The following is an 11,613-nucleotide window of genomic DNA, read 5'->3' as shown; positions in this document are numbered from 1 at the left end:
ACGGTGCTTGACATACAATAAAAATGGCTTAGAATAATTTGAGGTGCTATTTGGGATGTTTTCCTAGAAAATTAATAGGGACATATCAGGCTGGACCAACATTAGATTGAATACATACTATTAGAGTGTCATGTAAGTGCTCGTCAACTCATCATTTTATTTAAAAATATATTTTTGTTAGTATTTTTATATACTTTTGAAATGTGTTTGGAAAGGATTACAAAAAAAAGTGGAAAGGTTATAATAAAAGAAAGTTCGTCATGCTGGAAAGAACTAATTATGTAAGGTGGAGTTGGTCAAAATGATGAAGTTTATAGTAAAGAAAAACAAAACAACATGAAGTAATTCGTATGAAATGAACTATATGTAAGGTATAATTACATGCTAAAATTCATTATCTACACTACTATGTATTGCAGCTCCATAATATCTACCATTACAATAATGATCTCGTTGATGAGACTTTATAGTTTTTGTATTAGGTAGAATTTTTTATTTTATTATCTTATAATATGTATTTAAATTAATTTATATGTAAACCTAATATTTTATAATATGAAGACTCTTCCTGATGACAAGGTTTGATCTTTCTTATTTTTTTTGAGAATTTTCTAATAGTAGAGTTTTTCTCTCTTTTCTTCTTGATGTCAGGGTTTAACAACTAGAAATCCTGATGGTAGGGTTCCTCCTTATCTCCTTTTATGATGATAAGGGTTGATTAAGCTCTTCTTGAACTTTTCTAGTGTTTCCTAATTATAGTGTTGACATCAATCTTTCCTAATGATAGGGTTAATTGTATTTTCCTGATAATAGGGTTAAATTTCTTGGTGCTTTCTAATTGTAGGATTTAACTGAGATTCCTTGCTATCATAGCTCAAGGTTATTTGTTTGTCAACTCAGATTCATCAAAATCTTACTGGATGTCATTGAGGATTTTTCATTAAAAATCTAAAAATATTTTTGCAATGCTTTGGAGTTAGATGACATACATGTATCCTTACTTAGTTTGAAATATACCCCCCTCTTCAATGCTCCATCATCAGCGAGTGTCATTGGGACTGCAAAGATATATAGTTTGAGAATTATGAAAGGAAAAAACAAAGATGACCTCTAATAACAAAACATCTCAAAATGAAGCTTACACAAACCAGAAGTCATCATGTCTGATCCATTGCAAGCAAGAGTGGCCAGCACAACAGTTGGACTAATGAGTATCCTAAAAAGGTAGATTTTATAATTTTTTCAGATAGAATATTTTAGATCTAGTAATCAAAGTCATGAATTTAAAAATTTTATATGAGATGATTTTTATTTTTTTTGCATGGATCCACACCTAGTGTGATTTAAAAGTCTTCATGTTCTGATAGGCTTAAATATTTCCACCTCGATTATTTTCTATAAGATGTGTATGAAAATTTGGAACAATGGGAATTATCCGCTGGATGTTTGGTCATTAGGCATGGATTGCCATGTCCAATTATGCTTGTCTTGGAGTTAGACAAATTATTTATACAAGGAATGAATAGAGATGGTAAAGCTATAAAGGATGACATATCTACATTGGAGACTAAAGCTAAGGATATATATATCTACTTATACATAGAAAATAATATAAATTATATCCTCAGACCTCATCTAAAAACTTAAGTTTTTAGGTTGAGATGGTTCTTTGATATGATATCATAGCCTTGATGACCAAGCGGTCACGAGTTCGAATCTCATCATCTTTATTTATTTAATAAAAATTAAGCACAAAGGTAATGTGGATCTATGCAAGTTTCAAACTCAAAGGGCTTTCACTTGAGGAGGTGTGTTAGAGAATAATATAAATCATATCTTGAAATCTCACCTAAAAGCTTAAGTTTTTAAGTTGAAATGGTTCTTTGACACTCTTGTTTCAATTATCTCTATTTATTTTTTATCAGTGACTAAATATTACAAGTTATGTTTGTAAGGCCTTACCAACCTGAATATCTCCCAATCTGTATTGACAAAATAATATATATATTGAAAAGATTGATGGTCGAGCATACCTTAGGCAAACATAACTTGTAATATTTAGTCCTAAAAGCAATTGTTGATTGATAACTAGGTTGAAATCTTGTACTGACAAATATTATTTTGGTCCTAAAAGCTAATTATTTGACCATACAATTGGTCATAAAACTGATTTTTTATCCCTCTAGTTGGCCAATAATAATCTTGGGTAGAATTGTCAACATGCCCCTAGGGTTTGAAGAGTATGCAGATGCCACCAAAAAGGTCTAGATGTGCAGAAATTCATAGATAGATCCATAAACATGAGTAGTTTCTTACCTTGACATGACTATGTCCCACTAAACATTTCAATTTATATGTTACCTTTTAAGATTTTCTTTTTAAAAACATCTAGAAGTAATAGCTAGGACTTAACTTCTAAGATTTATAATGAAAATGCTTCTGCATTAATAAAAAAATATTAAACTTAATGAACCAAACTTGAAAACTAAACTAAACTAATTATATTTTCTAGACAAGTATTATTCCAATTAAATCCAATTTAGGAAAATAATTGCCGGACTTGTGATGAATCGTCGTCGTTACAAACTTGCCATTAGCATCTTTCATTTTCAAGTACGTAGCATGATCGCATTCCTTAGTGACCGATGTTGCTTAAAGCATTGAATTTACTATAAGTCATGGAAAATATTGCAATTTAGTCCAATTAATAATAATTGATTGACGATAAATTGTCCATCCATGGGTTTAATGACACATTTATTCTCCAGTAGACGAGAGCAATGCACTCCATTTATCAAACTTCCACGTCATGCTGTCAAATTTGTTCACTGACTTGTCAACTAATCTTTGCTCACAAGGAACCTTCAAATGTTAATGGAGCAGACTCAGCAGAGGGTCAAAGAGCAGGCGTCAAAGCCGTTGTCGCTTGCACTTGGCATCAGTTTTGTTACAGAGAGAGAGAGTGTCTGAGCAAATTTCCGCCAGCACCAAGTCGTTGGTAATTCAACCAATGGTAAAATAAAAGAAAAATTATAATTACTTGAAATCATTGTATTTATTATATACTTTATGATGACGGGTCTACTCAACATCTTTTGTACTATTATATATTTTTGTCCTTAATTATTTAATATGAGATATGATTATTAACATTTTAAAAAAAATCTAAATTGTGAGGTGAAGTTTAACAAATGGTTTTATATCTTTCTAAAACACATATTGAATTTTTTTTTAAAATAAAGCTTTTTGTATTAAGATTTGCACAAACTCGTTAGTATTTTGTATTTAATTTTATTAGTTTAATAATAAAATCATTATGGTTTTGATTTAATGTAAAAACATCTATGTCGAATTTTCTAATTACCTTAGAATTAGGGAATCCAATTTCCTCATTTATTATTTCCACCCAAACAATTCTCATCTTATCAAGAAACAACGGGCAAGACGTGAACGCGATCCCATTTCCAGTCCGGCAGCCATATATACACATGGTTGTAGTGCGATCTGGAAAAGAAAAGAAAAGTTAGAAGATTTTTACATTTTTGCACAAGCTGCACTATTTGTCATTTTGTTTCCTCAACAGATGTTTCACTACCATGAAAAGGTGATTCTTGGAATTTCTTCACCACTAATGCTGCCTTTCAGAGAAGATTCAATGGCTTTGTGTCCACCTTCGTATTTTTTTGTGGGACTGGTATAAAAAATTGAAGGCAAGCTGCTAGCTTTGTCCCCTACTGATTCTGCCGCCTCTTCTCAATTACTATTAATGTTGTTTGTTTCATCTCAGCAACTGGGGTTATGGATGGCCATTGTTCCAAGAATTGTACCACTTTTAGGGTTTCAGGTAAGGAATTCCTTTCCCTATAAACCAAATTCGTCTCATTGTAACTGGGGCATTCGTTGTTTTTATTTTTTATTTTTATTGAACTGATTCAACGATTGTTTTCCTGCTCTCTTTTTTTTTGGCGAATCGTTAAGGATCCACGTAGTTTTACGATCGCCTGTTCTTAGAGTCGGTAATAACCACACTATCAGAAAATTAAAAAATTCCGATGAAGTATTTTGTCAGCGTATAGTAAAGGTTCCGTCGATATTTTTCAATGCTAATAAAATTGGTGATGGAATACTTTCATCAAAAACTTGCTTGCTTGGGTTTTTTATTTCGTTGACATTGCAAAGAATATTCCATTGACATTTCTTTCTGCGTTTTCTTTTCTTTTCTTTTTTGATTTTTATGATTCTCAAGCCAATAATTACAAAAACAAAAATCATGAAAAATAACTAAATCCACAATCAAATTAAAAAAAAAACAAAGAAACACATTTGAAATATGCATTTATCATCCTAAACACTCAAGATAATTAGTCGGAAAAAGCATATTAGGAAAAAGTGAATTAATCACTAAAAACAATTACAGATAAATTATTAGTCAGAAGAAATTACCTCAACGGATCTATTAGGGTTTTTATTAGTCTCCGAGTCAGTGGCGAAAGCAAACATTGCTTTCATCAAATAAATAATATAATTAATCAAAAGCTAAACAAAAATTACAGATTCAAAGAATATTTAATGAACAAAAGAGAAGAAATGAAACCAAGAGAGGAAAGTTGCAATAGCGCTAAAGAGGTGGGTGGCTGGATATTAAAGAAGGGCTTTGAAAAATTTAAAGAAATGGGGTCAGGGTTTGAATTAAATAAAAGAAGAAGAAGAAAGAGGGGACGACGACTTTCAGATTTTAATTCCTTTTAAAATCACTCATGAAATCTTCATAGAAATTCTGTTTGAAATTTAACATTTTGGAAATGTTCAAATAATTGCTGATGAGATTTTTTATATTATTTTTCTATTCCACCGCCGTTTCCGTCAGCATTTTCCTCTCTTGGTTATAAACAACCAAGGAATTCTTTCCGTCAGCATTTTCTTTTCTTTTTTAATTTTCTAGTAGCCCCACCTGTCAATTAACTCGTATGCTGTTTCGAGTGAGTTAGAAGGTTTATTTTTGCCATTCTCTTACCACATACAAACTAATTTAGGTTCTTTGCTGCCTCATCTTGCTTTCTTTTTCTTCAATTTTGTGGTTTCAAATACCAGATTTGCCTTCCTCCATCAAATCGCAAGACGCTGTGCATTGTTGAGGTTCTTGATTGCATGCTTGCTCTTCATCGATTATTGTTTTGGGCAATTGGAATAATAGGCTTCGATCGGTTCTTACAAATAAGCTAGCTGGTTCATTAGATGTTACTGAATTTTAATAGCAGCTTATATCAATTCAGATAAAGACTGCACTTTAAGATCCATGTTTTGCTCGCTTTCACAACAACCTGCGGCGTAGCGAGGAAAAGCCAGCTAGTTTACGTAAAATTTATTGGAAGCATATTTTGGAGAGTCAATAGTTTACTTGCTAGCTGAATATTATTGTATGAAAAGTAGTTCTTTAAAATTATTTTTCTAAATTTCTCATGTTTATTTATTATTAAAGAAGTTGATTAATAAAAAATATTTTTCAATTAAAAAAAATTGATTTGATTTGATTTCTAGAAAAATATATTTTTTTTAATTTTAGATGAAATATAATTTCTAGAAGTTGCAGATATTCAAAAATATCATATTATTTATTGATTATATAAAATTTGCTCTTTAATTTTTTAATTTTTATATTTGTTTTTCAGTTTTATCCCTTAGAATTTAATTTGATTTTTATATCAACTTTAGTCCTTATTCTTTTTATTATAATTTGTTTTTTCTCTTATTCTTTTCTGAATTGAAATTTTTTCATTTATCAGATTTGATCCTTATTATTTTTATTATTTTTATTTGTTTAATTTAAAATAATTTATGAAATTAACTTTTTTTTTCATTTTCAACATTCTTCAACTTTTTATCTATCAGTTTTGATCTCCATTCTTTTAATAAACCTAAAAAGAAAATTAATATTTTTTAACTTACTTTTCATGATATTGTGAAATATCAAAAAATAATCTAATTTTCAGGAATTTATTTTTTATAAAAACTACTTTCCAAAAAAAATCTACTTTCCAAGCAAACAAATATATATTTATAGTAATTTGATAATGTGGAATGTCCAATACACCTTTTTATGAACTATATAATCAAGTTGAGTAAAAGAAAAGGGTTTTTAAACACCAAATGATCAATTTAATGAAAATAGATATAACTTTTTATTTAAGTTTTGGGTCGTGTTTAAATTTTATAAGGAGATTTTACTGTTTTATCACTTTGTTCTACAATGTTTTCAATTAAACTCAGAAGATATTGTTTTTTCAATTTTATTAATTTTACTAGTTAAATATGGATTTTGCCTTTAATTTTTTATCTGCTCAGGTTTTTTTTTCTCTCTCTATTTTTAGTTTAGGTTAGTGAGGGACCTATTTAAACCATTACAAGCCTTTTTGTTTCAAAACAAATGATGGCAGACTATTTTTATTAAGAATAAACAGTACGATTAGGATTCCTTGGACCCTTTTCATGACTTATGTTTTGCTTCTTATTCCTAATCTGAATTAGTTCAGGCTACGTAAATTCCTATATGTTTAACATAACAACTAAAAAGCTAGCTAGACAGGATCCATGTTGATCTGTATCATTTAAATTCCGCCTGAACTTTTCATTTAGCCCATCGCATGCAAATTTTACTGTTTAGCTTACGGTGGCGATGCATTGAATTAATTACACCGTAGGTTATTAACTTCTGGGCAGTCAGAGAGCTGCCGTAGAACCAGCAAATTAAATATGTTGTCGTCTGCTATCATCAATTAATGATATGGTCTACTGCCTCTGACTATCTTCCACTAGGAGGCAAGAGCCCGGACTTTGAATCGTTCACGTAAACAAAGAGAATAGCTGAGGTAGTAGGAATTGACTATTTGACTCATTATCCCTTATTGAAAACTAGACTGGTCAGTGGTAACTTGAGCTATTAGAACTGATTTAATTTTTTTTTAACACAAAAAAGAGATGGTTAAAAATAACCTGAAACTTGAGTCATTAACTTAAAGTTAATTTAATAATTTAATTTAATCAAAGGTAACAATAAAAAACAATCATAAGAAAACACTTTGCAATAATTAACTAAAAAATGAATCATTGATATTGTACTTGGAAGGAAAAGAAATAATAGATCGTTGGAGATTCATAACCACTCTACAATAGACATAGCTTAAAATCAAAAGAGTTTGTTGAGATGGTTCAAACTCTATTTCATTACATAAGGATGCAAGATGATATCAAAAGAAATTGCATTGTTCACTAAAGCAATACCCTAGAAAAAGCAAACTAAACAAAATATAATGAAATGAGTATTCGATTATATTCAATTAATTAATTCTATTTAATTTTAAAAAAAAATTAATTTTGAGAAAATATATTTAACAAAGAACAAATAATAAAAAGACCTTAGATAACCCCACCAAATAAAAAAAAAAACAAAGGATGTAGAAAGCATATAAAAAACACAAAGCCTAATCTCAAATAAAATAAATATTAAAGGTTAAAATTGAAAATATATTAGCTTAAAATAATGATAAAAAAATAAATCCTTAGGCATTTACCTATACAAGGTTAAATTAGTTATTTTATTGTATACTTTATTAGTAAAAATATAATCTACTCTTCATTGACACCTAATAATGTATTAATCTTAATAATATTTATGATAATTTACTATACAATTTAAAAGGAAAATACTTTTCCTGATTAATTTAAATATATCAAAATGCTACATTATAAAGACAATCTATCCGCAACCTTTAGTCTACAGTTTTTTGTTTTTTGAAGGACAAGAAGATAAATTCATTGTCGTCGTCCATGCTGAAATTTGTTGAGTGAAAATGTGAAAATACAAGAAAAAGACATCTAAGACTTTCCAACACATAAATCATAGCTAAGTTCATTATATTTTCGAATGTCTTTCAAAATTGGACCTAACACCTTCACGCCATTAATGCCCAGGTTACAATTTAGTTGATCATTTTCCCAAGTCCAGATTGCATACACGTGATTCTGTCTCGCAACAGAAGCAATCTGCCATGAAAGGAACCACAAAAAAATCTTTGGAAAGACTGCTTTTCTTGTGCTCTTTTCTTCTCTCCAGCATAAGAACCTCTACTACTCTGGACACTGTAACTCCGAGTCAACCCATCAGTGATGGCCAGACGATAGTTTCACCAGGTGAAAGCTTTGAACTTGGATTTTTCAGCCCAGGTAGTTCAAGAAATCGATATTTAGGAATTTGGTACAAGAAGATATCCATGGGGACTGTTGTGTGGGTAGCTAATAGAGAAGCACCGCTTTTTGATCATTTGGGGGTGCTAAAAGTTACTGCACAAGGAAATCTTGTTCTTCTCAATAGCACAAAAGGAATTGTTTGGTCATCAAATACATCAAGAGCAGCAGAGAATATTCCAGATGCAAGGCTTTTGGAGTCTGGTAACCTTGTGGTGGAAGATGGAAATGATGATGGCCCAGATAAGTATTTATGGCAGAGCTTTGATTATCCATGTGATACCTTGCTGCCAGGCATGAAGCTTGGAAGAAACTTGGCTTCTGGTTTTGACTGGTTTTTATCATCTTGGAAGAGCACGGATGATCCTGCTTATGGTGACTTTACATTTCGGATAGATCTTCATGGGGTTCCACAGTTAGTCCTTAAGAAAGGGTCTGTAATACAGTTTAGAGCAGGGTCATGGAATGGCATTCGTTGGACTGGGGCTCAAGCAATGGTGAGAAATCCAGTATACACATACGAATTCGTATCAAATGAGACATACGTTTATTACAAATATGAGTTACTGAACAGTTCCGTTTTTTCAAGGATGGTACTGAATGCGTCTGGTGTTTCACAGCGCTTCACCTGGATTGATAGGTCGCATAGTTGGGTGCTTTATTATGCAGTGATAGTTGATCAATGTGACAATTATGCCTTTTGCGGTGCGTATGCTAGTTGTAACATTAACAAATCTCCTGTATGTTCATGCTTGCAAGGATTTGAACCCAAGTCTCCTCGAGATTGGAGTTTCCTAGATTGGTCTGATGGATGTGCTCGAAGGACTCTGTTGGATTGTGATAAAGGAGATGGGTTTTTGAAGCACGCAGGAGTGAAATTGCCAGATACGACTTATGCGTCGGTTAATAAGAGCATTGGACTTGAGAAATGTGGCGAATTGTGTTCTAACAATTGCTCTTGCACGGCATATGCGAACTCAGATGTCAGAGGAGGAGGAAGTGGTTGCATCCTTTGGTTTAGAGATTTGATTGACATAAGAGAATTCTCTGATGGTGGGCAGGACCTCTATATCCGAGTGGCTGCCTCAGAACTAGGTATCCATCCTTCCTTGATGTTCTTCCTACTTTCTAGATTTGATTATAGCATTCCAATTGACCATATTTTATACATTCTATTGAGACAGGGAGAAAATTGGCTAACTAATTCTGTTTTATCTTTCTTTGCTTCAGGGAATAATGGGGCAAAAAGAAGCTCCAATGACAAGAAGCTACTGGGAATCATATTTGGCTCCGTTATTTTCATAGCAATGCTTGCAATTGGATTAATCCTGTACATCAGGAAAAAGAAAGGTAAGTCTTAGTTGTGGGTGCGTGTTATCTACATTGCAAAATGTGAAGGATAAATCAGGTCAAATGGTTAAGTCATTATGTTTGAAATATTGGTGCAATCAAATCTGCTTCTCTTACAGCGAAGACGAAAAATAGCCTGGAAAAGGATTGCAATGATGAAGATGAAAACGAAGTCATGGAGCTGCCAATATTTGATATGAAAACTATTATTAAAGCCACAGAGAACTTTTCGATTGACAAGAAGCTTGGAGAGGGTGGTTTCGGAACTGTTTATAAGGTAATATCATGCTAAGTTTATGTTCTCTAAGATTAAATTTTACGAAGCGAATTTGTGTTTTTGTGATTTTTTCAGGGAAATTTGAACGAGGGGCAGGAAATTGCGGTGAAGAGACTTTCACAGGATTCTGGACAAGGACTGAAAGAGTTCAAAAATGAAGTAATCTTAATTGCTAAACTTCAGCACCGCAATCTTGTAAAGCTTCTCGGCTGTTGCGTCGAAAGAGATGAAAGAATGTTAATCTACGAATACATGCCCAATAAAAGCTTGGACTACTTCATTTTTGGTTAGAATCTCCTCAGCGTGCCAGCAGTTCTATCATAATCTTTGTTATTCATATTTTTATATTCTTTTTGGAATGAGAATTTAGGTATAAAATATAACTTCCATCAGAAATTCTCCAGATGAATCAAGAAGGAAAGAACTGGATTGGCATAACCGCATCAACATTATCAATGGAATTGCTAGAGGACTTCTTTATCTTCATCAAGACTCTAGACTGAGGATTATCCATAGAGATCTTAAAGCCAGCAACGTTTTGCTAGATAGTAAGATGAACCCAAAGATTTCAGATTTTGGCTTGGCTAGAATGTTTGGCGGAGATGAAACCGAGGCAAACACGAAAAAAGTTGTAGGAACATAGTTAAGTATGCCTAGGATACCATAGCCTCTCCATGGCTTGTGTCAAATATTTTATTTTTTTTATCATTAAAATCTTCCTCTTTTTTGCAGTGGTTACATGTCCCCTGAATATGCAATTGATGGGCTCTTCTCAGTGAAATCAGATGTCTTTAGCTTCGGTGTTTTAGTACTAGAGATAGTGAGTGGAAGGAAAAACAGAGGATTTAACCATCCAGATCATCAACACAATCTTCTTGGACATGTACGCACAGGGAGCTGTAGATGAGCTCTCCAAAGTCTACTAATAATATTCATGGCCTGGAAATATGTGAATGGGATCGAACAAACTGACGTATATATGTTGTTCATGTGTTTCAGGCTTGGAGATTGTGGTTGGAAGAGAGGCCACTGGAACTAATTGATGATATTCTAGGAGAATCCTGTGCTCTTTCTGAAGTGCTGCGATGCATTCATGTGGCTCTTTTGTGTGTGCAGCAACGACCTGACGACAGGCCATCCATGTCAACAGTGGTTCTCATGTTTGGTAGTGACACGATGTTGCCACAACCAAAGCAACCTGGTTTTTTTACAGAAAGGAACGTGGTTGAAGCAGAATCTTCCGCAAGCAAGAATGATTCATCAACAAAAAACGAAATCACCATTTCATTATTAGAGCCACGGTAGAAATGGGGTTAAAATATCTATTACTTTTTACAAAAGAAAATCATCCATGCAGTGATAATCTCTGTGTCAACACTGTTATGATTTTCTGGTTATCTGTACAGGGATTTAGAGCTTACTTAGGATTATAAATACATACATATATATTTTGTTACTTGTTATTCGAAAATATGTATGATATGGTTTTTGAAATCCTTGAACTCTGTCTTTTCTTTTGAATTCTTGAATCAAACTGACCGCAAACTTCTTGCTTTGTTGAAACCTTGTGGGCATGGGTATATCAGAAACTGATATCACCTACCTGGTATAACAAGAACTTGTACAGGAGGCAGACACCTGAAGAAAGTCTTTGCAGATTCACGTGGTAGACCTCTGGACAATTGAAGAAGACAGTCAACTGCTCCTTGTCAATTGAACAGCCTGTCGAGTGATCAATTTTTTAA

At 32.4% G+C, this 11,613-nt stretch overlaps 1 protein-coding gene across 1 annotated transcript; it reads left to right on the top strand.

Moving 5' to 3' along the window:
- The first annotated feature begins 3,414 nt into the window (after positions 1-3,414).
- On the top strand, positions 3,415-11,364 carry LOC133703359 (G-type lectin S-receptor-like serine/threonine-protein kinase At4g27290). Its single transcript, XM_062127837.1, has 8 exons — positions 3,415-3,844; positions 7,969-9,336; positions 9,472-9,591; positions 9,711-9,868; positions 9,944-10,154; positions 10,273-10,510; positions 10,601-10,751; positions 10,868-11,364. The coding sequence occupies exons 1-8, from the start codon at positions 3,799-3,801 to the stop codon at positions 11,171-11,173; spliced, it is 2,598 nt and encodes an 865-aa protein (XP_061983821.1). The 5' UTR covers positions 3,415-3,798; the 3' UTR covers positions 11,174-11,364.
- The last annotated feature ends 249 nt before the right edge of the window (positions 11,365-11,613 follow it).

This window comes from Populus nigra, chromosome 9 (assembly GCF_951802175.1).
Source record: "Populus nigra chromosome 9, ddPopNigr1.1, whole genome shotgun sequence".
In the NCBI taxonomy this organism is placed as follows: domain Eukaryota; kingdom Viridiplantae; phylum Streptophyta; class Magnoliopsida; order Malpighiales; family Salicaceae; genus Populus; species Populus nigra.
The sequence above is the reverse complement of the archived record's forward strand: the minus strand, read 5'-3'. Positions and strand labels throughout refer to the sequence as shown.